At 41.4% G+C, this 25,818-nt stretch overlaps 1 protein-coding gene across 1 annotated transcript in view; it reads right to left on the reverse strand.

Annotated features, from left to right (window-relative positions):
* Window positions 1-14,452, reverse strand: part of LOC139396834 (centriolar coiled-coil protein of 110 kDa-like) — a 29,018-nt gene extending 14,566 nt beyond the window's left edge. The window contains exons 1-6 of the mRNA XM_071143751.1: window positions 14,448-14,452; window positions 14,091-14,298; window positions 12,474-12,492; window positions 12,298-12,333; window positions 9,518-9,708; window positions 5,254-5,382 (exon numbers count right to left, since the gene is read on the reverse strand). Of these exons, the coding sequence (XP_070999852.1) occupies window positions 5,254-5,382; window positions 9,518-9,708; window positions 12,298-12,333; window positions 12,474-12,492; window positions 14,091-14,298; window positions 14,448-14,452 (588 nt within the window). The remainder of the gene's footprint in view (window positions 1-5,253; window positions 5,383-9,517; window positions 9,709-12,297; window positions 12,334-12,473; window positions 12,493-14,090; window positions 14,299-14,447) is intronic.
* Window positions 14,453-25,818: the final 11,366 nt, after the last annotated feature.

Consider the following 25,818-nt stretch of genomic DNA (forward strand, 5'->3'; position numbering starts at 1 on the left):
TGTGTTGGAGTATCAGTGTGTATATTATGTGTGTTGGAGTATCAGTGTGTATATTATGTGTGTTGGAGTATCAGTGTGTATATTATGTGTGTTGGAGTATCAGTGTGTATATTATGTGTGTTGGAGTATCAGTGTGTATATTATGTGTGTTGGAGTATCAGTGTGTATATTATGTGTGTTGGAGTATCAGTGTGTATATTATGTGTGTTGGAGTATCAGTGTGTATATTATGTGTGTTGGAGTATCAGTGTGTATATTATGTGTGTTGGAGTATCAGTGTGTATATTATGTGTGTTGGAGTATCAGTGTGTATATTATGTGTGTTGGAGTATCAGTGTGTATATTATGTGTGTTGGAGTATCAGTGAGTGTTTGTATGTGTGTGTGAGCAAATCAGTGAGTGTTTGTATGTGTGTTGGCGTATCAGTGAGTGTTTGTATGTGTGTGTGAGCAAATCAGTGAGTGTTTGTATGTGTGTTGGAGTATCAGTGAGTGTTTGTAGGTGTGTGTGAGCAAATCAGTGAGTGTTTGTATGTGTGTTGGAGTATCAGTGTGTGGTTGTATGTGTGTCGGAGTATCAGTGAGTGTTTGTATGTGTGTTGGAGTATCAGTGTGTATATTATGTGTGTTGGAGTATCAGTGTGTATATTATGTGTGTTGGAGTATCAGTGTGTATATTATGTGTGTTGGAGTATCAGTGTGTATATTATGTGTGTTGGAGTATCAGTGTGTATATTATGTGTGTTGGAGTATCAGTGTGTATATTATGTGTGTTGGAGTATCAGTGTGTATATTATGTGTGTTGGAGTATCAGTGTGTATATTATGTGTGTTGGAGTATCAGTGTGTATATTATGTGTGTTGGAGTATCAGTGTGTATATTATGTGTGTTGGAGTATCAGTGTGTATATTATGTGTGTTGGAGTATCATTGTGTATATTATGTGTGTTGGAGTATCAGTGTGTATATTATGTGTGTTGGAGTATCAGTGTGTATATTATGTGTGTTGGAGTATCAGTGTGTATATTATGTGTGTTGGAGTATCAGTGTGTATATTATGTGTGTTGGAGTATCAGTGTGTATATTATGTGTGTTGGAGTATCAGTGTGTATATTATGTGTGTTGGAGTATCAGTGTGTATATTATGTGTGTTGGAGTATCAGTGTGTATATTATGTGTGTTGGAGTATCAGTGTGTATATTATGTGTGTTGGAGTATCAGTGTGTATATTATGTGTGTTGGAGTATCAGTGTGTATATTATGTGTGTTGGAGTATCAGTGTGTATATTATGTGTGTTGGAGTATCAGTGTGTATATTATGTGTGTTGGAGTATCAGTGAGTGTTTGTATGTGTGTTGGAGTATCAGTGAGTGTTTGTATGTGTGTGTGAGCAAATCAGTGAGTGTTTGTATGTGTGTGTGAGCAAATCAGTGAGTGTTTGTATGTGTGTTGGAGTATCAGTGAGTGTTTGTAGGTGTGTGTGAGCAAATCAGTGAGTGTTTGTATGTGTGTTGGAGTATCAGTGTGTGGTTGTATGTGTGTCGGAGTATCAGTGAGTGTTTGTATGTGTGTTGGAGTATCAGTGTGTATATTATGTGTGTTGGAGTATCAGTGTGTATATTATGTGTGTTGGAGTATCAGTGTGTATATTATGTGTGTTGGAGTATCAGTGAGTGTTTGTATGTGTGTTGGAGTATCAGTGAGTGTTTGTATGTGTGTGTGAGCAAATCAGTGAGTGTTTGTATGTGTGTTGGAGTATCAGTGAGTGTTTGTAGGTGTGTGTGAGCAAATCAGTGAGTGTTTGTATGTGTGTTGGAGTATCAGTGTGTGGTTGTATGTGTGTCGGAGTATCAGTGAGTGTTTGTATGTGTGTTGGAGTATCAGTGTGTATATTATGTGTGTCGGAGTATCAGTGAGTGTTTGTATGTGTGTTGGAGTATCAGTGAGTGTTTGTATGTGTGTTGGAGTATCAGTGTGTGTTTGTATGTGTGTTGGAGTATCAGTGAGTGTTTGTATGTGTGTTGGAGTATCAGTGAGTGTTTGTATGTGTGTTGGAGTATCAGTGAGTGTTTGTATGTGTGTCGGAGTATCAGTGTGTATATTATGTGTGTTGGAGTATCAGTGAGTGTTTGTATGTGTGTTGGAGTATCAGTGAGTGTTTGTATGTGTATCGGAGTATCAGTGAGTGTTTGTATGTGTGTTGGAGTATCAGTGAGTGTTTGTATGTGTGTTGGAGTATCAGTGTGTGTTTGTATGTGTGTTGGAGTATCAGTGTGTGTTTGTATGTGTGTGAGTATCAGTGAGTGTTTGTATGTGTGTTGGAGTATCAGTGAGTGTTTGTATGTGTGTTGGAGTATCAGTGAGTGTTTGTATGTGTGTTGGAGTATCAGTGAGTGTTTGTATGTGTGTTGGAGTATCAGTGAGTGTTTGTATGTGTGTTGGAGTATCAGTGAGTGTTTGTATGTGTGTTGGAGTATCAGTGAGTGTTTGTATGTGTGTCGGAGTATCAGTGAGTGTTTGCATATGTGTTGGAGTATCAGTGAGTGTTTGTATGTGTGTTGGAGTATCAGTGAGTGTTTGTATGTGTGTTGGAGTATCACTGAGTGTTTGTATGTGTGTTGGAGTATCAGTGAGTGTTTGTATGTGTGTTGGAGTATCAGTGAGTGTTTGTATGTGTGTTGGAGTATCAGTGAGTGTTTGTATGTGTGTTGGAGTATCAGTGTGTATATTATGTGTGTTGGAGTATCAGTGTGTATATTATGTGTGTTGGAGTATCAGTGTGTATATTATGTGTGTTGGAGTATCAGTGTGTATATTATGTGTGTTGGAGTATCAGTGTGTATATTATGTGTGTTGGAGTATCAGTGTGTATATTATGTGTGTTGGAGTATCAGTGTGTATATTATGTGTGTTGGAGTATCAGTGTGTATATTATGTGTGTTGGAGTATCAGTGTGTATATTATGTGTGTTGGAGTATCAGTGTGTATATTATGTGTGTTGGAGTATCAGTGTGTATATTATGTGTGTTGGAGTATCAGTGTGTATATTATGTGTGTTGGAGTATCAGTGTGTATATTATGTGTGTTGGAGTATCAGTGAGTGTTTGTATGTGTGTTGGAGTATCAGTGAGTGTTTGTATGTGTGTGTGAGCAAATCAGTGAGTGTTTGTATGTGTGTTGGCGTATCAGTGAGTGTTTGTATGTGTGTGTGAGCAAATCAGTGAGTGTTTGTATGTGTGTTGGAGTATCAGTGAGTGTTTGTAGGTGTGTGTGAGCAAATCAGTGAGTGTTTGTATGTGTGTTGGAGTATCAGTGTGTGGTTGTATGTGTGTCGGAGTATCAGTGAGTGTTTGTATGTGTGTTGGAGTATCAGTGTGTATATTATGTGTGTTGGAGTATCAGTGTGTATATTATGTGTGTTGGAGTATCAGTGTGTATATTATGTGTGTTGGAGTATCAGTGTGTATATTATGTGTGTTGGAGTATCAGTGAGTGTTTGTATGTGTGTTGGAGTATCAGTGAGTGTTTGTATGTGTGTGTGAGCAAATCAGTGAGTGTTTGTATGTGTGTTGGAGTATCAGTGAGTGTTTGTAGGTGTGTGTGAGCAAATCAGTGAGTGTTTGTATGTGTGTTGGAGTATCAGTGTGTGGTTGTATGTGTGTCGGAGTATCAGTGAGTGTTTGTATGTGTGTTGGAGTATCAGTGTGTATATTATGTGTGTCGGAGTATCAGTGAGTGTTTGTATGTGTGTTGGAGTATCAGTGAGTGTTTGTATGTGTGTTGGAGTATCAGTGTGTGTTTGTATGTGTGTTGGAGTATCAGTGAGTGTTTGTATGTGTGTTGGAGTATCAGTGAGTGTTTGTATGTGTGTTGGAGTATCAGTGAGTGTTTGTATGTGTGTCGGAGTATCAGTGTGTATATTATGTGTGTTGGAGTATCAGTGAGTGTTTGTATGTGTGTTGGAGTATCAGTGAGTGTTTGTATGTGTATCGGAGTATCAGTGAGTGTTTGTATGTGTGTTGGAGTATCAGTGAGTGTTTGTATGTGTGTTGGAGTATCAGTGTGTGTTTGTATGTGTGTTGGAGTATCAGTGTGTGTTTGTATGTGTGTGAGTATCAGTGAGTGTTTGTATGTGTGTTGGAGTATCAGTGAGTGTTTGTATGTGTGTTGGAGTATCAGTGAGTGTTTGTATGTGTGTTGGAGTATCAGTGAGTGTTTGTATGTGTGTTGGAGTATCAGTGAGTGTTTGTATGTGTGTTGGAGTATCAGTGAGTGTTTGTATGTGTGTTGGAGTATCAGTGAGTGTTTGTATGTGTGTCGGAGTATCAGTGAGTGTTTGCATATGTGTTGGAGTATCAGTGAGTGTTTGTATGTGTGTTGGAGTATCAGTGAGTGTTTGTATGTGTGTTGGAGTATCACTGAGTGTTTGTATGTGTGTTGGAGTATCAGTGAGTGTTTGTATGTGTGTTGGAGTATCAGTGAGTGTTTGTATGTGTGTTGGAGTATCAGTGAGTGTTTGTATGTGTGTTGGAGTATCAGTGAGTGTTTGTATGTGTGTCGGAGTATCAGTGAGTGTTTGTATGTGTGTCGGAGTATCAGTGAGTGTTTGTATGTGTGTCGGAGTATCAGTGAGTGTTTGTATGTGTGTCGGAGTATCAGTGAGTGTTTGTATGTGTGTTGGAGTATCAGTGTGTGTAGGGCCCTGTGAGTGTGCGTAGTGTGTTGGAGTATCAGTGTGCGTAGTGTGTAGGGCCCTGTGAGTGTGTAGGGCATTGTGAGTGTGTATGGCCCTGTGAGTGTGTAGGGCCCTGTGAGTGTGTAGGGCCCTGTGAGTGTGTAGGGCCCTGTGAGTGTGCATAGTCAGTGCAAAAATAAGAATAAAATACAAAGCTCAACTCAGATAGTCCGTGTAGCCATTTCGTTAGATAGTGTATTTTGCTGTTCAGAAACCTGTTGGTGTCAGACTTGATGCACCAGTACCGCTTGCCATGCGGAAGCAGAGAGAACAGTCTATGGCAGGGTTCCCCTAGCTGGTGGTTTACTTGGCCCCCCAAATTTCTGAGCAAAAAAAAAATGTTTCTTGAATTTTCATTGTTAGAGATTTTTTTTAAACTGTAAAAACACAAGGAAATCAGCTCCAAGTGATTTTAATATGGGAAATATGTTCCCACAACCATCCAGCTAACCTAGTTGATGATCCTTGGTCTACGGCTTGGGTGGTTGGAGTCTTTGGGAAATGGTTGTCTGAGACTGACCTGAGCACTGTCCAGGATGTCCTGAACCCTGGCCAGCAGGCTGCTGCTGCGTAGTGCCTGTCTGTCCACCTCCAGCTGGGCAGCCCTCTGTCTGTACTGGGACATCTCGCTGCGCTGCTCCACACTCAGCTGAGGATGGATCACAATAAACACACACAGTCAGAGAGACACACACACAAACAAGAATACATACAGTGCCTTGCAAAAGTATTCGGCCCCCTTGAACTTTGCGACCTTTTGCCACATTTCAGGCTTCAAACATAAAGATATAAAACTGGATTTTTTTGTGAAGCATCGACAACAAGTGGGACACAATCATGAAGTGGAACGACATTTATTGGATATTTCAAACTTTTTTAACAAATCAAAAACTGAAAAATTGGGCGTGCAAAATTATTCAGCCCCTTTACTTTCAGTGCAGCAAACTCTCTCCAGAAGTTCAGTGAGGATCTCTGAATGATCCAATGTTGACCTAAATTACTAATGATGATAAATACAATCCACCTGTGTGTAATTAAGTCTCCGTATAAATGCACCTGCACTGTGATAGTCTCAGAGGTCCGTTAAAAGCGCAGAGAGCATCATGAAGAACAAGGAACACACCAGGCAGGTCCGAGATACTGTTGTGAAGAAGTTTAAAGCCGGATTTGGATACAAAAAGATTTCCCAAGCTTTAAACCTCCCAAGGAGCACTGTGCAAGCGATAATATTGAAATGGAAGGAGTATCAGACCACTGCAAATCTACCAAGACCTGGCCGTCCCTCTAAACTTTCAGCTCATACAAGGAGAAGACTGATCAGAGATGCAGCCAAGAGGCCCATGATCACTCTGGATGAACTGCAGAGATCTACAGCTGAGGTGGGAGACTCTGTCCATAGGACAACAATCAGTCGTATATTGCACAAATCTGGCCTTTATGGAAGAGTGGCAAGAAGAAAGCCATTTCTTAAAGATATCCATAAAAAGTGTTGTTTAAAGTTTGCCACAAGCCACCTGGGAGACACACCAAACATGTGGAAGAAGGTGCTCTGGTCAGATGAAACCAAAATTGAACTTTTTGGCAACAATGCAAAACGTTATGTTTGGCGTAAAAGCAACACAGCTGAACACACCATCCCCACTGTCAAACATGGTGGTGGCAGCATCATGGTTTGGGCCTGCTTTTCTTCAGCAGGGACAGGGAAGATGGTTAAAATTGATGGGAAGATGGATGGAGCCAAATACAGGACCATTCTGGAAGAAAACCTGATGGAGTCTGCAAAAGACCTGAGACTGGGACGGAGATTTGTCTTCCAACAAGACAATGATCCAAAACATAAAGCAAAATCTACAATGGAATGGTTCAAAAATAAACATATCCAGGTGTTCGAAAGGCCAAGTCAAAGTCCAGACATGAATCCAATCGAGAATCTGTGGAAAGAACTGAAAACTGCTGTTCACAAATGCTCTCCATCCAACCTCACTGAGCTCGAGCTGTTTTACAAGGAGGAATGGGAAAACATTTCAGTCTCTCGATGTGCAAAACTGATAGAGACATACCCCAAGCGACTTAAAGCTGTAATCGCAGCAAAAGGTGGCGCTACAAAGTATTAACTTAAGGGGGCTGAATAATTTTGCACGCCCAATTTTTCAGTTTTTGATTTGTTAAAAAAGTTTGAAATATCCAATAAATGTCGTTCCACTTCATGATTGTGTCCCACTTGTTGTTGATTCTTCACAAAAAAATACAGTTTTATATCTTTATGTTTGAAACCTGAAATGTGGCAAAAGGTCGCAAAGTTCAAGGGGGCCGAATACTTTCGCAAGGCACTGTACATAGTCAGATAAAGACAAACACAGACAGGCGCGCATGCACCAACACACATTCTCGCCTGGGTCTCTCGGAATCCATGTGACAATGTTTATATTACACTTAGCACATTTTTTTCTATCTAGAACCTCAAAGGGTTCTTCGACTGTTCCTATATGTTACATCTGCTCCTGCCACGCCCTATACTTCTCATCCTGTGTCTCCCTAACCTGCCACCTCTTCCTCTCTCTGTGTGTGTGTGAATGTGTGGTCGGAGACAGGTGTGCTGGAGGCAGACCAGAACCCCACCAGCTGCAACCCGTTCCATAATCAAGACCTCTACAAATACTCATGCCTGCCACTTTCACGGTGCCAGATCGTAACCTCTGTTTTTAGCGGTTTGTACCTGCTTAGATCTTGTTTTCGTGTTATGCCTGTTTTCTCTTACATGACACCGTTTTCCTCTCCGCTACAGTTCTGCACGCTCTGACTCTGGCCCCTGTCTCCAGTCCCACGTCTTGTCATCCTGCAACTCTGTCCTGGTTTGTTCTTCACTGGTTGCCCTTTTCTTGTGGCAACAGGTCACAAATCTTGCTGTGGTGATGTATTTTACCTAATAGATATGGGAGTTTATCCAAATTTGATTTATTTTCAAATTATTTGTGGGTCTGTGTAATCTGAGGGAAGTATGTGTCTCTATGGTCATACATTTGGCAGGAGGAAGTGCAGCTCAGTTTCCACCTCATCTCCTGCACACGTACGCACAGATGCACACACACAAACCCACAAGGCATGCACAAACACACACCCCTCTCTATCCCCACTCTCACAAACATTTCCTTCACACAGCTCCTCCCAGTAAACGTAATCAGGCAGCAGTAAGACAACATGGATCAGACAACACCCCCACCCCGGTGGGGACAAGTAACATTTCTTAGGGGGCATAATGATGCTTTCCTCCCCCTGGCAAAGAGGGATACTTTTTCCAATAAAACTAAGTTCATGAAGTGGTCATTCATTGATCCAGACTGATGCTAATATTGAGTTTTATTGGTAAGATGTGTGTGTCATATCCAGCGATGACTAAAAGGGCAATCTGTAGTTGCATCAATTTTTGGACTTAAATTAATTATATGTACCTATTGTTTCTTGAAGAATATAACTTATGAGTTTAGTTCAACTGTAGTACTCCATCAGAACCCCCAAAATAAGCTTGTTTAACTCCAATGTTTGTAAACAAAGTAAATGTAAACAAACACTATATAGCCTCAAAACAGTTAAAACTACACTGTTTATATCATGGATGGTCAGCCACGTCTGTCTATGAATTTGAGTGGTTACATTTCTCAAGCCCCATCCCCATATTTTTACCAAAACAGGGACAGGGAATATGCTTTGAACCATTGATTGCCCCTTCAATACTCTGTGATTTAACAAAATAAACAATGACGTGTTTTTTATGGTGACTCTTTCTCTAAAACATGTGAATTACAAAATGTTTAAGCCAGATATTTGTTGTGTGTGTGTGGGCATAATGGTGTGTGTCCACTCAATGCCCATTGCTCACAATGACACATTGTAAACCAAAGGATCATTGCATTTGGTTACCATGCAACTTGAGAGTTACAAAACCCCAGACAGGAGAATACCCACACATACACAAACTCTCCTGGGGAACCATGTTGTTGTCATGGGAGAAAACAAAGTCAACCCCATCACAACAAACTACGCTCACTGGGCTGAATCCTAATTGGATATAAGTATGCTTAACTTAACTCAAACATTTGTGCACCTTTTATGCAGAAGGTTAGAATTACATGCATGGATAATATCTATGATTAGGATTTAGCCCACAATATATACAATGTACTTAAGGGATAATCAACAAGGGGCATGAGTCCTATGGACAATAATGAACGACGTGGAAGGTGTGTTCCACGACGCACTAGCGGAGTGGGACTGACCTTCCAAGGAGTGACATTATTTTTCTTAGAACGCATAGCACCTTGTTAATTATCCCTTTTATCCCATGGCTATAATTGAACACATTTGCCACTTGAAATGTATTCATTTGCAGGTACAAATGGGTTCAACATTCACTGAAGTAGATAGCAAGTTTACTAGACAGCTACCGTAGTTGCTTTGGTAACCAAGCAAACAGCCTTGCTAGTTTAGCTAACCAAACCATCAGTCCTAGCTTGATATTATGAACATCGAAATCAACAATGCCAATAATGATTTACATTTCAAAGAGCTTGTAAGAACTGAAGGCATTGAATTCTACCGTGCTGATATACTGTTCATTATAGGGAAATAATGCACGCTCTAGAATGTCTTTTAACATGTTAAAATGTTTTCACTTTGATACAACTCCATTCCCACCTTGCCCCCAATTCCACCCCTGAACTTATGTTATATCTATGTCTATACAGCTCTCTGCACCTTCTGCCCTTTCCCCCAGACTATGTCCTTACCAAGGGGGAGAGCACAGCCCTTCCATGGAAGTGGATGAAGGAGAGAGCTTCCACAGGACCAGTTGGCTCACAACCTGTCTGTTGGCCTTGGCTCTTCCCCTGGCTCTCCATCTGCAGTCTGGCCAGGCTCCGCAGACAGAAGTCCTCGTAACTCTCCATGTCCTTGTTTGGGCTCCAGCCTCTCAAAACGGCTGCTTACAACAGAGACACAGTCAGAAGAACAGTCATGAAGCGGTACAGTAGCCAACGACAGAGGGTATTTGACAAGACACTGGAGCCAGGTGATCAAGCCTGTAGGCTAAATGTCAACACAACAAGAAGCTCTGCAGTGTGTGTGAACCATGAAGGCCTGAGGTTAGGCACTATCTGCTGTCAAGCTATGAACAACTGGAAGAGCCAGACAAACAAACACAAGGAGGGCTCTGTCTTTAGTCACTGTATATCTCACACAATCATCACATTCCACTCATGCTATTCTATTCTGAGAGGCATGATGAAGAATCATGTTTCTGATCAATGTGATTGCTTTTAAGGGAATGCTTGTCAGCAAAGACAATGAAGGTGCACACAAGCACACACATACACAATATTTGATTTAAACCTGTAGTTAACCCACATTGATTGAGAATGAATGAGATCCTCATTATCAAATAATTAAGCAGCCGGATTGAATGCCCCACTGACCCAATATCTCGACCAGAATAAGTATGGTCAGATAATTACCACAACACCAGTTCCATTTTCCTGATAATGTGGTTATTTCATGGATGAATATATGTAATGAAAAGTCACCTGGGTCAGTGTGTGAATATCCTGTCTTATTATTGGTTCCCCCAGAGTAGGTAAATAACAGCCACGGCTAGTGGAAGACACAGTAGGACTGTACGGTGTTATAGTCCACTCATTAACGTTACATGGCATGATACAAATTACAGTCAAGCGCATCTAGCCTACACTTTGATACATTGTAGCAGAATAGTCTGGCTGGCAAACAGTGCATCCTCAATACATTTTGCGGCATGGTAATAGTATTTGACTCGTGAAGCAAGCCATGCTTCTACAGCTGTGCCCAGCAGTGGCTGACTGACAGCGGGTTTTGTCCGTGCCCATCCCTCTCCTCTTACCCTGATTTTCTAGCGTGACATCCACAACCAATGACTCCGTGTATCTCTTTAATTCCCCTAAATACAAAGTTGAAGACAAATGAATATCTCCTGGCGTCGTATGTCTTATGGTTTCTGTTGCTTACAGAATTTCAGAATTGTGAATTTCTCTTTTCTGTTTCAGGTTTGTGTCAAATGGTCCTCATCACATCGACCTCTTCCGGTCGCAACAGCGCCTCCTAGCAACATAATTTAGGCCCAGTTCCATTTCTTTCCCCAGCACCTTCATTTCCCCTAGCCTCAGCCTCCAATGTTGAAAGGTGTAATATGATTTTAATAAGAAGCAATATGATGATGGCGCCACCAGGCCTAAATTGAGCCCAAATAGGAAATCCTGTAATTTCCTTTTTGCAATAGACACCAAAGGGGAAGATCATAAATAAGCATTTGGGACGGAAATGGAACATCATAATTTTATTTTTAAATTTGATTTAAAAATATATATATCACCAAACAAAAGAGGAATAGTCACATGAAAACAAGCATACAAACAAACTATTTATGTTGCCAGGAATCCTAAACAAACCAATCATATTAATTAATAATACAAGTTTTAAACGCCTTTTTGTTTTTAATTTTAGTTAAAGTAGTGCCATATTGTTTAAACTCATTTATAAAGTGAAAAAAGTTAGGTTTTTGAATTAGACCATTTGCATTTGTGAACATGAAATTTACCTAGTATTATAAGCAGTTGAATTAAATATACTACATCTTTATCTATGTCAGAATTTCTGAAATAAATCATTATTCAGTCATCATAATGATCTCTTGAATCTGTAAAAGTATTACAGGACTCACATTCAAATTGAGTGATTTGACAATGTAATTTACAAATGAAAGCACATTTGAAATAGTGTATAATGCATAATCAATAATATCCAATTCAAATTCATATAATTCAATCCAACTGTGTTATTTCTAAGCTTATTCAGATATGGATTTTGTATGAGACAGAGAGAAACGCAATATGGATGTTTCTGGAAAAGGGCAGATGGCTGAACACTTGATTCCATTAAGATAATAGTTGTCACATCCTTTATCAATATATTGCATTAGCGGGTGAACCTACAAATGATTGCATTGTCAGTTCAGTATGGCAGAAATTACAATAACATAAAACAACATGATATTGAGAAATATTGAGAAATATCTTTATTCTTATTCTAAGATCATTTTGGAGATCAAATAAACAGAGTTGGTACAGTTGAACATAGTTACATTAAAATGTGTTCAGTGGGGATTTTAGCATCTATATCTTGGTACACAGCACCACTGACTAGCTTCTCAATAACATCCCGTCTGGACTCTGCTGTGTCTTTCTTCTGCTCTCAATTTCTGGAAGAAGAAAAAAAGAGCATGAATCAATGATTCTAATAACTCTATTTCTATATCTAAGGATCAAGCAAATGCCTTCTGTTGTCACACTGTGGTTAAATGTAGCAAGAGTGTAGCAACAGTGCCTGGTCTGATACTCTTCAATGTAGCAAGAGTGTAGCAACAATGCCTGGTCTGATGCTCTTCAATGTAGCAAGAGAGCAACAGCAATGCCTTCCATGACTGTCTACTAGCCCTCTTGAACACACTTCACGTGAATGACAACAGGCATATCAATCCTACCTTGGGCTGTAGTCAAGCAACTCTCACAATAGGTATCTGCAGAAAGAGAGCACAGATACATAAGAGCCATATACAGTCCAGTACTAGATGTTAGTAGGTAATAATTTTTAAAAACAAATTCAGCAAATGGACTTGTCAGAAGACACATTTTTAACAAAGGTGTGTAGACTATTTACAGTGATCCACATCATCAGGCTGTACAGCAAGCAACTCAAACAAACACAAAGTGCAACAAGTTCCTCATACTGTGTAGCAAATGTTCTATAATCCTGTCAAAAGTGATCCTATCTTATACAAGAGTGTGATAGTTGTACTCACATAACCTATGCAACGTTCTAGTCATGTGACCTCAGGTCAGTAACAAGAAACAATAGGATCAGCATCACCAACATTCCTCATGACATGTGGCCTGCCCTACATATTTTATCTCATAGTAGGCTAGAAAGTTTCCTCAACAAGTCTTTCCATTGTCATATAACACAAATGGATTCACAAAACACAATTATTTACTCTGTAGAACTGGTTATCTAGCCTACCTCTTCAAGGGATGATGTGCTGGTCGTTTTTTTTGTTGTTGCTGTCACAGGATAGTATACAGTGCACTCTACTGCTGGTCTAAATGATATCACAGTATGCCTATATTGGCCAGTTTAAAAATAGTACGATTTTGACAGAGACGAAAAAGAGATGCTTAAACCGTCCAGTAGGCAGCGCTACAGCTCTGGCTGCTTCCTACAGCTACTATATATGGGCATTTTTACCTAAAAAGGATTGTGATTTGAAACGCGGTTAATTATTGCTCTCCTCCATGTGATGTCAGTTTGAGCAGCGGAAAATATTACTGTGCCAGTCGGGGAAAGGGCAAACCGAACGTTAGCTACTTTTTAGGCAGGCTTGCCATGCACTGACTTGGTAGCAACATTTTACTTCCTTGAACTGATTTTGGTGGATAACTGAACAGCCAGACAGACCGTCGTTCATCTTCACAACAACCTGTGGATTTGACAACCAGCGCCGAGTGTAAGTTACAGTAAACGTGAACTGTTTTAGAAATAGTCCCACATTCAGACTAGTGGTGTCTACTACCAGTAACTTGTTATATGAGACGTGCGAAATGTATGCATACGTGTTGGATTATACGTGCAACTAGTGATGTACTTAGAAAACAGAAAAGTAACGTTAGAATACGAGAAGGTATGACGTAAGCTAGCTAGCTACTTAGCTAGCACATCAAGGCTGCACGACCAACCACCACCATGGTTGCATGCACTTTATTTCTTTCTCCTGATTTCGTAATTATTGACCAGTGCACCAATTATCTAATCTGGAACGGTGTGTGCATCATTGACGTTTATGTTGACAGGGTAACTACAATATGTTTTTCTCATCTCCAGCTGAACTAGATTTACTTTGAATCCAAAATCTCGCGGTAACCCTGCCTACTGCGTCACCTGTTTTCTTCTTTGTGTTTTTTGGGCGGATCGCAACCAACTAACAGATGCATATACTGCCAGCTACTGTACTGGAGTGTGAGGCCGGTCACTACCAGGCTATACCACGATGTTCTCTTATTAATAACTAACCCATAATTTTGAACAACAACTACTCTTTCAGTCGGATTTAAATGTCTATTCAGAACCCAGCTCAGGAACCTCTTAATTCAGTATTCCTTGTAACATTTCTGCTGTAAAGTCCTGGAGATTCAGACATCTATTTGCCCCTTTCACAATGGTGTCTAACTTCTTAGATTTCTTTGTTGATTTTTAAAATTAGTTTGAGTAGTGCAATGTCACTTGTGCTATATACGCATCAAAGTCCACCTTCTTCACTGTTAGTGTGTCGGGATCCTTCTCCTGCATTGCATTCACTGCAGTCTGTGGGACATCCACTACCATCTCATATCTCTTCACTCCTTCAGCTATTTTCACTGCCTCCACATAGGAGATCTGCTGGATAGCCCTGATCCTGCTACTGCAACCTCCTTCATCCTTACAGGGCACTCTGGGAACTCGGGAATGTGATTCCCATCACAATTACAGCAACATGCTTCATCTGACTCTCCAACATATTTATTCCTTCGACAAACACTTGCCACATGTCAACTTTTTACAATTATAACACTGCAGCGGCTTCTGTACATGCGGTCTCACCGCATATCTCACATACCCAAGTTTTACATAAGTTGGGAGAACCACTTCATCAAAAGACAGTAAAAATGATAGGCTTTGCTCCTTCTTTCCGTCCATCATAAATCAAATCAAATTTGATTTGTCACATACACATGGAATCATTCGATTCAAGTGACGTGCGTCAACCACTCCTGTCATGTTATCCCTAAACCCCACTCTCTCTATGTCCAACGAGACACCAGAGAGGACACCCTTTGCTCCCCCTGTCAATCTTCCAAAGCCCTGTGAATGGTTCAAATGGCTTGGGTGAGAGGGTACATCACCATGTAATACACTTTCACAGACAGTAGGTGTTGCAGTAGTCCTATGAAGTGGGAGGAGAATGATGCTGGACCACTTTTTTTGGCATGGAGATGCAGACTTGGCTGCATGCAATGTGCCACTGCCCTGTTGCATATATCCTGTTTTATTGGTCTCATGAGACTATTTTCTAAATCTTGATCCAAAAGGTTCCATGGGGGCCAAATTAATTATTGATGAGGCTCAACTTCTCAGCTGATCCTGATTTGATATTTGGGTTGTAATCTGCTCTGTAAACAGGCCACTTGTTAGACTTTATGTATGTATGTATGTATGTATGTATGTGGGTATGTATGAATTCACTTGCATTGGTTAAGATTTGAGTTTGGCCCAACATTAATGTTTTTGACCAGAGAGAAAATACCACTCTCTGTCCTGTGGTCATCATTTACATGAATAGTGATCCCTCAGCTGTAGGAGTTCTGTCCTGGAGAGGTGATGGGGAAACAGCTGTTGATGGATCATGATTATGTATCTGAATGAGTGCAAATGATACATTGAATGTGCAGTAGCAGTAGTTTCCCAGATTGCATTGTACTGTCCAGTTATAGATTATTTCTAGTTTTGTATAAGAGCCCTAGACATATAGGTATTGAGCTCTTTTAGTCCTGTGACAAAAACAGTGATTTATTTTTTGGTGTATTCTGTACCTCCAGTATTTGTACTCAGTGATTTTGATTGATTTGATACAAAATCATATTCAGTGTTACGCTATAGTTTATCAGTATATCTATTATACTTGGATCACTACTCCCAGTTCAACTCTCATCCGATGGGAGAAGTTACAGTAGTGGTGGGATGTAGCAATTTCATTTTACTCCAATAGATTCAGTGTGCGCCATAAACTGACAATAGCGGGTCTGGGAGTGGGAGGAACATCTCTGCTGCGATCCTTCTTGCTTTGTTACGTCTGGGAAGCCATTTTGGAATTCTGCTTGTAGTGCCTGATAATTACGTACACATACACACTGTCAACTTGCAAACTTTTGTGTATGTTCACGGATAAATATTATTTTGGTATCTGGGTTAGGATCATCGAACGCACCATACCTGGAATAGACGCCTCGACATGCGGTGTGAAGTTAACGCATCTTGCAAGACAGAAATGTGTGGATCTTTTTCAACTGGATTACGCTCATAAGAATAACAGATGGACTCTTATCTGACGGGCAAGTAGAAGTTACACGCGATATTATTGGAATTATGTTTTATCTTCCGTTTTTTTTAGTTGTCATAAAATGTAATTTAATATAAATTAACGGGCATTTATTTCCCAGTTTGTAGTGCTCTGGCTCCTTTCTCCGGAATTCTGTTTTGACAGCGAACAGAACCTCGGGCCTGTTTCATTATTTCAAATGTTAACTGCGACCTTAGGCTCAAACGTTTGCTTTAACCCTCAGTATCCGCGCAATGAGAGCCCACGTTTGATATGTATGTTATAAACGCAACGTTAATGTCAGTGCATGGACGGGTGTCTGCGTTGTTTAAATATTGCCTTCTAAAATTAGCATTAGGCAATACGAGACTCACGGAGTTTGAGTCACTTGGACATGCATTCATATTTGTAATTTGGGCATTTGCTGCTCCAATTGCACACATTGAAATGGAAGTACAAATTTTGACATATCCAAAACCCGACGTGCAGAATCAACAATTCGATATCGTTTATTTTTATTTTTATACCTAGCTCGTCACCTACTGTTTTGTGAAAAGAAGATCGTTTTACAAAAAAAAACATGCATGTTGTGAAAGTGGCAATTTTAGAAATGTTTCTATAGAGCTCCACAGTGGAGGTGTCATAATGCCGATAAAACCTAGTGGTCAAACAGGGAAATGGTGCCAATCGTTTTTCCACCATTCATTTTTCCATTGGGGATTTTAGAATCACTTAAGGGCTGTAGCTGTGTTCGAATACCCATACTGTATACTTAATGAGTATATACTACGTACTATTAGTTAATTTTAGTATACTGTAAACAAACTGTCGTTTCAGTTGAGTGCTCCTGAACTTGATGTTGCGATGCAACCTCTTGCTAGCTTGTTAGCATAACCAATGACTAGCTAAACATTTTACGATTTCGGGTAAATATACCACTTAGCTAAGAATGATGTGAATAACCAAGTCAACGTTGGGTAGTTCGTTAATATACTGCCTGGCAAGTTTGATGTATTAGTAGCCAACTAACATCCGGTAACTAGCTTACATACTGCTCTAATGCTATGTGGTTCGTAAGGATAGCGTAGCTAACAAATTGTCAGCCAACATAACATAACTTATGTGAAAAGTTATTACCTGATTACATTTTCTTAACATCTGTCATAATTAGTTCAAGCAATGAATTTGTATCCGCTCTCATCGGACTTTGGCTGCATGTTTTACACCATTTTCTTCTAATCTTAAAAATGATCAAGCCACAGCCATTTCCTGAAGAATGGCATTATGGGCTGTAAAAACACAGAAACAGTGTCCACTGGTGTATACTTTGTATTTTGGCGAATTATTTTACGGGAACTTTTGGCATGTTAACTATATCCATACTATGACCAATAAGCATACAATATACTCAATTTGCTTCACAAATAGTGAGGTTAGTATGAGTATTCAAACACAGCTTGTGTTTCATGTAGGCTTACCCTGGCATGACGTTTTGATAACCATGTAAATCTCTCCCGGACAAGGTGACTTTCTTAAATCTAAACTATTGGTACTATTTCCCTGTTTGACCGCTCAGTTTTATGGGTATTATGACTCATACTGTGGTTCTCTATAGCAGGGGTTCCCAAACTTGGTCCTGCCCCCCTCCGTGCACGTTTTGTTTTTTGCCCAAGCACTACACTGCTGATTCTAATAATCAAAGCTTGGTGATGAGTTGGTTATTTAAGTTTGGGAAACCCTGCTCTATTTTGTGTGTATGTGTGTGTGTGTGCGGGCTAGTGAGTGTGCCTGTGCTGTTTGTGTTCAGCCTGTCTCTCGAGTATAAGTTCATAGGTCGTGCCCTTTGCAAGATTTTACAAGCTAAGCCTGGGGAGGGTTTTGATGAGAAAGGATACAGGTTTTTTCAGATTTGACATTTCGTAGCAGGTTAGGAGAATTTACGCAGCAGATTAGGATAGTTAATCTAGCAGGTTAGGATAATTAAGTTAAGGTTATAAAGAGTCCGGTTTAGCTCAAATGAAAATAATAATAATAAACTTTTATGTGAATTTGACAAAAGCTGAATCCTTTCTAGCCATGACCCATGGGAAGATGGCTTGTAAAAGCAAAAATGGAGGATGACCAATTGCTCTTTTATGGTGGTTGTGATACATTGGATGGCAGTTGAAACATGTTTCTAAAGTTGGTTTCCATCTCAGCTCTGCAATCTCAAAATAATTCAGTTTTGAACACACAGGAGAGCTTATATTGTTATTTTTCCTGAACTTGGAATGTCCAGTAACTTCTGCATCCTGAAGGATTGCCAACAACAGGCCACCAATCCAACCGACTAATCCTGGCAGAATTAAAGACGCCACATGGGTTTTCATGATTATTAATCCCTGTTTTGGGCCTTTGGATTTACAAATAGATTTGACCTGTGGTTAAGATTACCAGGCAGTAGTCCCTCTGATTTGGCAGATTTGGGGGAATGCCATCTGTCCCCTCTATAGTGCTCGCTCTTATTTAGTACAACCTCTATAATAGTATATTGTAGGTAGCAGGGGTGCTTCCTTAGCTACTGTAGTATCAGCACAGCTCAGGGTTTGTTGTAGGAAGATATGACGTGGGTAGTATTGAAGGGCCATCCTACTGTAGTATCAGCACAGCTCAGGGTTTGTTGTAGGAAGATATGGCGTGGGTAGTATTGAAGGGCCATCCTACTGTAGTATCAGCACAGCTCAGGGTTTGTTGTAGGAAGATATGGCGTGGGTAGTATTGAAGGGCCATCCTACTGTAGTATCAGCACAGCTCAGGGTTTGTTGTAGGAAGATATGACGTGGGTAGTATTGAAGGGCCATCCTACTGTAGTATCAGCACAGCTCAGGGTTTGTTGTAGGAAGATATGGCGTGGGTAGTATTGCAGGGCCATCCTACTGTAAGTTATCAGCGGAAGTGGAGTCATTGAAACCAAACCCGCTGCATTATGTAACCATTGAATTCTGTGCATATTTGAGAGGCAACCGTTCCATTGCTGTTTGAGTTTACTTCAAGGCTAGATGTTGTAGATCCATAGTTAAAATCAATACATTAGTGTTTCAGCTCCATTTATTGATTTCCCTCTGTTTTGAATAGACTAAACGAATCACCACATCCAAATTCATCCCTGTCATGTTCCCTACATAGTACCTGTTAGGTTACTATATATTTGACTGAGGGTTTGAACAGGTTTCATGTTAGCCCTCTCCTGACCCTTCACAGGGTCATGTTCAATTGAGTAGCTTATAGATTGCTGTGTCCCAAGCTTGCCATCTTCCTGGTGTTGCTTCTGGGAGTGTGCAGGGCTCACAATGTTGTAGACAGAAATGTAGACTAATGTATAGAACTGGCAAAATTCCCACAATTATATCTACTCCTCTCCTACACAAACATTCTGTAATGTTATTTGCACCGCACCCTCCTGAACAGGCCCCAGGCGTCTACCTGGCTAGGTGTGTCCCGTCCATTACCAGGGTTGGGCCTATAGCTCCACCTCTGTATGTGCTACTCTCTGAAGGGAGAAAGCCTGTTTTCCCCAGTCGGTCTGTTATTGGGCTGGGTGCTGTGCCTGAGAGGGAGTCAGTCTGGTATTTTGGCTGAGTGCCTTGCCTGAGAGGGACTCTCATTGTCCCCTGCCCTGTCTCCACTGGTCCCCGTCAGCCCACAGCTGCTGAACTACAGAAAGAGAAGAAGAGTTCCATTCATTACCCAACCCTGCTGCCTGCCTTCCGAAGCGCTTGTCGTCAACAGGCCGCAGCCATAATGCAAGGGAAGGAGGTTGGCCAAGTCTATTCTACAGAACAGAACAGAGCAGGGCTGTAGTGTTGTGGGCTAAGGGAAATTATAATGTGTAACTGTTCTCATTACTCGCCTGTCTTCCTGCCTGTCTGCCTGCCTGGGCTCTGGGACTCTCCAGAGCAGCTACTGCTGCCTAGGTTTTCTTGGAGTGAAGCCAAGTAGATTGGGTCTAATGTGGGATTGGGCTGTGGAGGCACAGAGAGAGAGTGACTAATATTCACCAGAGAGGTGTAGTATGTGTATGGAACACTGTGTTTGTATGCTAACTAGTGAGTGTTTGTAGGACTATGCTATTGCTCTGTGAGAAAGTACATCAACCTTTTACTGGATCTAAACAGTACTAGTCCCGAGAGACAAGCTGAACAAGTGTGTGTGTGTGTGTGTAATGCATGCCTTTGCTGGTGTGTTAGAATGATAATCCCTCATCTATTGTGCCATGGCCTCTCCTTTCCACCCTGACTCTTGCAGTCTGATCGGAGAATGACCATGGATTTCTCTCGCCTACACACATACACTCCTCCACAGTGTGCTCCAGAGAACACAGGATATACCTACTCCCTCAGGTGAGAATGCTGGCTGAGCTACTGACCGTTACACTACTGACTGGCATCTACTGACCGTTTCATCAGGTTAATTTCATGTCCATTCTAGACTATTCAGAGTGTGTGTATGGAACAATTGCATGAGTATTTACTTGAATTGAAATGGTATTGTACATATCCTGTTCCTCTAGAACAGACTAGAGGTTTCATACTGTCTTATCCAAGGTTCAGGGACCTATGTGTTCCTCTAGAACAGGCTAGAGGTTTCATACTGTCTTATCCAAGGTTCAGGGACCTATCTGTTCCTCTAGAACAGGCTAGAGGTTTCATACTGTGTCTTATCCAAGGTTCAGGGACCTATCTGTTGCTCTTCCCATATTCAGATGGCTTACAGATGTGTGGTGATGGTTATCATCAATCTTTCCTTTCTACACTAGTTATCTATTCCTCTGTGACTCAGATAAAAATAGTATTTGTTATTGAATCCCGTCTCCCTAATGTGGTTATGTCCACTGACTACAGTCAGAGCCTCTGTCAGATCAGTCATTACCACAGCCGTGGAGAATGAAAGGGTTCTGCTGCCTCAATCCGGAGGTTGTTTCTCATTCACCTCCCGTTTTTCACTGTTTGACATCTCTTTCCAAGAGTAAAGCACCATTAGGAGTCCTGAATGAGTTTGTGTTGCATTCAGAAATCTTACTGACTTGATTGTCTTTGCTCTCACTTGAGTAAAAAGATCTTTTGAAGTACGTTTGAGAATACATTTTACAACAGTTGGAGTGAGGAGAGAATGTTGAAATTGTAAAGATGAATTTTAATGTCTTCTATTTCTAGCTAAATATTTTCAGTCTTGATACAAATATTCATCCTTGACAGTTGATGCATTCTTGCTGATGAGTTCCAGAGTTGCTCACACGAGCAACCGCTGTGGTTGTGGTTTCAATGATTCAGCCCGATGATTCTGTCAGTGTGTGCGCTTGTGGTTCAGCATTTCTGTGTGTTATGAGGGAACAACACAATGAAAATGGTAGCATAGCGCCTTTGTAGTTATCTTAGTTTGGACTAACTCTCCCTTAGCTTGGTGTTTCCTTTGCTTCCTGTGTTTCCTCTCATGGTATGTCTCATGTCAGTCACACACTGTTCTCTCCCTCTGAATTTTCAAGGAAGAAACTTTTCATGTTGTGCAGTTTATTTTGTATTTTTTATGGATAAAAAAAGTGGCTTAGGTGGTGGGTGTGGCAATGGAGGCGGCAAAGGTCGCAGTTAGACTTTGGCTCTGCTGAACTTTAGGGAACATTTGACAGGCTCCTCATCTAAGTGGTGTAGCAAATTTTTGTGTATTTTCAAGCCAATTTCCTGCAATTCTTAAATTCTCCATGGAACTGAAATAGATTTAGCAAATTTCCTGCAATTGTTAGTTCTCAAAGATTCTATTATTAAAATAATATCATTGAAAACGCATTTTATTTCCATGATTCCAACAGTTCACCCAAGGGTTTTGATCTGAATCACAATTAAATGTATTTGCCCATATCATGCTGCCCTAGTTTACAGTACATGCTGCTGGATCATCATTGTTCTGATCTCTCTCTCTCTGTTTGCAGGTGTGATTGTCTCTGAATATGCAGGGGATTTGTGTGTGTGTGTGAAGTTGGAATGTTGTTTTTTTTACACTGTCACTTTTGACACCTCGTGTAAAGAAATGGGGGGAAATGACAGTGCTGGAATTTGGGCCTTTAAGAGGAGAAATTCTGTAGTGGTTCTTGTTGAGAGAGAATAACAGTGTAACACACTCGTGTACGGGAGCATGTTCTAACACAACCACTCCCATTAGACTGACTACCATACTCTACCCTCGCTCTCCTTTGAAAAATGCTAAGGGCACACCTATAGAAAAGCCCTTCAGTCAGCTGACATGTTTAGTCCTCTCCTCTCCCTGAGTTGGACAAGGCCCAGACCACAGGCTGTCCTCCAAGGCCTGGCTGGCCTGACAACTAGATGACATTTACATACATCCCTTGTAATTAATTGCCTTTAATATCTCACTGTTCTCACAGGCATGTAGAAGAGGTGGGAGTGCCAGGGTGTGTGGGTTTGCCATGAGTAGCCTTGTGTCGAGGGGAACGGGGGTGTCTGTGTGTGCGCGTGCGTTGCAGTAGAGAAATGTCTTCCTTACCGCAGTAGAATTTGCTGCAGGTGAGCTCTCTTACATGAGACAGGATTTAGTCTACGATCCAGTCCTTAAGGGCTTCTGCTGGTAATGTTTTTTTCTGTCTCATAATTGCTCAGTTTAACCTCTTGATAACCTGTGGAGCCACCTTGACTCCCCTCACTGTGAAGGTATAAGGCAATAAGATAATAACCAAGCAACACCTTCCCTGCATTGAAAGCTCTCCCACAGGCGTGTCCTACCCAATAGAATCACAATTCATAGTTCAAATTCTAACAGCCCTACTACTACTACCACTACATCTTCTGACCGTGGGAAAGCCTGTCTTGGCGCCGGACCGGTCCCAGGTCCTGTGTGGAGTGAGGTGGAGACCGATTTAAAGGCTCTGGGTTCTCAGTCTCTCACTAGCATGGAAGACTGGAACAAGACCGTGTGTCTCCATGGTCCGGTGAGAGAGTTGATCAACCATATTAATGCCTGGTGGCACTGATCTGAGAATTAGGTAAAGAGTCTCTCTTTCTTGTACATGAAAGAGTAATGTAGGCTAATACTTCACTTATTGAATTAGTTGAACTAACAAAATGTTATTGGTTTTTCCTTGTTGGGCTGTTGTTTTTTAAATGGCAGAACAAACTGACAGAGAAGGCAGTTGACTCGTACTGTAGCTAGGCATCAGAAATATCAGCCTATCAGTTTGAGAGCTGTCACACTGTACTGTGTGTGTGTGTGTGTGTGTGTGGCTGGCTTGTGGAATGGGGAGAGGGTTGTGCTGAGAGGGACAGGGTCAGGTGACAGCAACCGTTGGGCCATCTGTTGTCAGAACTCAAAAGACTGGTAGACAAGTTGGAGAAAGGGAGGGAGGGATGAATGAATGAAAGCCCAACCAATCACATCCAACAATCTGAGAGGCCTTTTAGAAGCCCCACAGTGAGGGGAACAAACCTAGCCTGAGTGGACAGGAGCAGGAGGCCAGGGTCCCATTCATTAGGCAACACTGTAGCAAAACATATAGCTACGGGCAAAGGAAAATCAGGCTTTTTATTGGACAAGTTAAAGTAGTCCCTCCCTGTTTCAGTTCATTGTCTTCCGTTTGGGGCCTAATCAATACGACCCAGCAGAGACCACCATGCTACAGCCCACCAACCAGTGTATTCCCATTGGTACAAACACCATAGTCATTAGCTGTAAGGAGAATGGCCTCACTGATTGATGTTTAAGCCTGTACAATGTCTTCCCTTGTAAGGGGAGGTCTCCCTGCTCTCTCCCAGGCTCTCAGCTATTTCCTGGCTTTAAACTATTGATCTACTGTTGTCAGTGGAGGATTCTTGAGTACAACCCCTGTGAGAAAATAAGTTGTACAGCTATAGAGAGACATTCAATTGTTATTTTTAATTATATAGTACCACCCAAGCTACTCTGTCCCCCTGTACTACACCGGGAAATGTTGTAAAGAGATACTAATCAGTCATAACTTTAATATTTTTTTTATTGAACTCCATATATTAGAGAATCCATATAAACCTCATGACAAAAAAAGTATGTGGACACCTGTTTGCCGAACATCTCATTCCAAAATCATGGGCTGCTATAACAGCCTCCACTCTTCTGGGAAGGCTTTCCACCAGATGTTGGAACATTGCTGCTGGAACCTGTTTCCATTCAGCCATGAACATTAGTGAGGTCGGGCACTGATGTAGGACGATTAGGCCTGGCTCGCAGTCAGCGTTCCAATTCATCCCAAAGGTGTTCGATGGGGTTGAGGTTAGGGCTCTGTGCATGTCAGTCCTTCCACACCGATCTCGAGAAAACATTTCTGTATGGACCTCGCTTTGTACATGGGGGCATTGTCATGATAAAACGGGAAAAGGGCTTTCCCCAAACTGTTGCCACAAAGTTGGAAGCGCAGAATTATCTAGAATATCATGGTATGCTGTAGCGTTAAGATTTCCCTTCACTGGAACTAAGGGGCCCGAACCATGAAAAACAGCCCTTGACCATTATTGCTTCTCCACCAAACTTTACAGTTGTCACTATGCATTGGGGAAGGTAGGGTTCTCCTGGCATCCGCCAAACCCAGATTCGTCCGTCGGACTGCAAGATGGTGAAGCATTCTCTGGAGTGATGAATCCACTGCTCCGGAGTCTAATGACGGCAAGCTTTACACCACTCCAGCCGACACTTTGTACATGGTGATCTTAGGCTTGTGTGCGACTGCTCGGCCATGGAAACCCATTTTTATGACGCTCCTGACGAGCAGTTATTGTGCTGACGTTGCTTCCAGAGGCAGTTTGGAACTCTGTAGTGAGTGTTGCAACCGAGGATAGACGATTTTTCCGCACTACGTGCTTCAGCACTCGGCGATCCCATTCTGTGAGCGTGTGTGGCCTACCACTTTGCGGCCGAGCCGCTGTTGCTCCTAGATGTTTCCACTTCACAATAACAGCACTTACAGTTGACCGGGGGGCACCTCTAGCAGGGTAGAAATTTGACGAATTGAGTTGTTGGCAAGGTGGCATCCTGACAGTGCCACGTTGAAAGTCACTGAGCTCTTCAGTAAGGCCATTCTACTGCCAATGTTTTTCTATGGAGATTGCATGACTGTGTGCTCAATTTTATACACCTGTTAGCAACAGGTGTGGCTGAAATAGCCAATCCACTCATTTGTAGGGTTGTCCATATATTTGTGTGTGTGTGAGTGTGTGTATATCAGCTCAATGATAGTGTTGTAAAAACACACAAATGGAGTATACTTTGAGGTTAGGTTAGTTACTTCTCAGAGAAGGAGAAATTCTGCCATCATGGATATGTTTTGATTTGAATAGAAGAGAAACCTCATTTTCTGCCCAGTGCCTGATTTTTCTCTCCTATGCCATATTTCTAACATGTGAATGTGTGTGTGCATGAGAGAGGTAGGGAGTGTGTTAGATGGAAAAAGGAAAGAGCAAATTCAGCTCTTGGGTTAGACATTACCACACATGAGTCAATCACAGCAGAGTACACACACCTACCTACCTGACACCCAGCAGTGTAGTAGAGTTCTGGCTGCCCCTTTCAAATAAACAGCACCTGATGGATGGGGTTCTAGACACACTGACCCTAGCCTGAGAGTGCAATAGTGTGTCTCTCAATGGTCATAAAATATGAAGGGGCCCAATCTGTGTTACTGGGTGAGTAGGTCCCCTGGTTGGCGTTTAGTATTGTATCTCTCATAGTCACTCAAACTGATCAAGGGTATTATTAGGACCAGTGGTAATAGTGATATGATCAGCCTGGGGCTGGGTGGAAGGTGATCTAGGGTAATATTAGGATCAGTTGTTATAGTGATATGATCAGGCTGGGTGGAAGGTG

Source organism: Oncorhynchus clarkii, unplaced genomic scaffold (assembly GCF_045791955.1).
Source record: "Oncorhynchus clarkii lewisi isolate Uvic-CL-2024 unplaced genomic scaffold, UVic_Ocla_1.0 unplaced_contig_587_pilon_pilon, whole genome shotgun sequence".
NCBI classification, from domain to species: domain Eukaryota; kingdom Metazoa; phylum Chordata; class Actinopteri; order Salmoniformes; family Salmonidae; genus Oncorhynchus; species Oncorhynchus clarkii.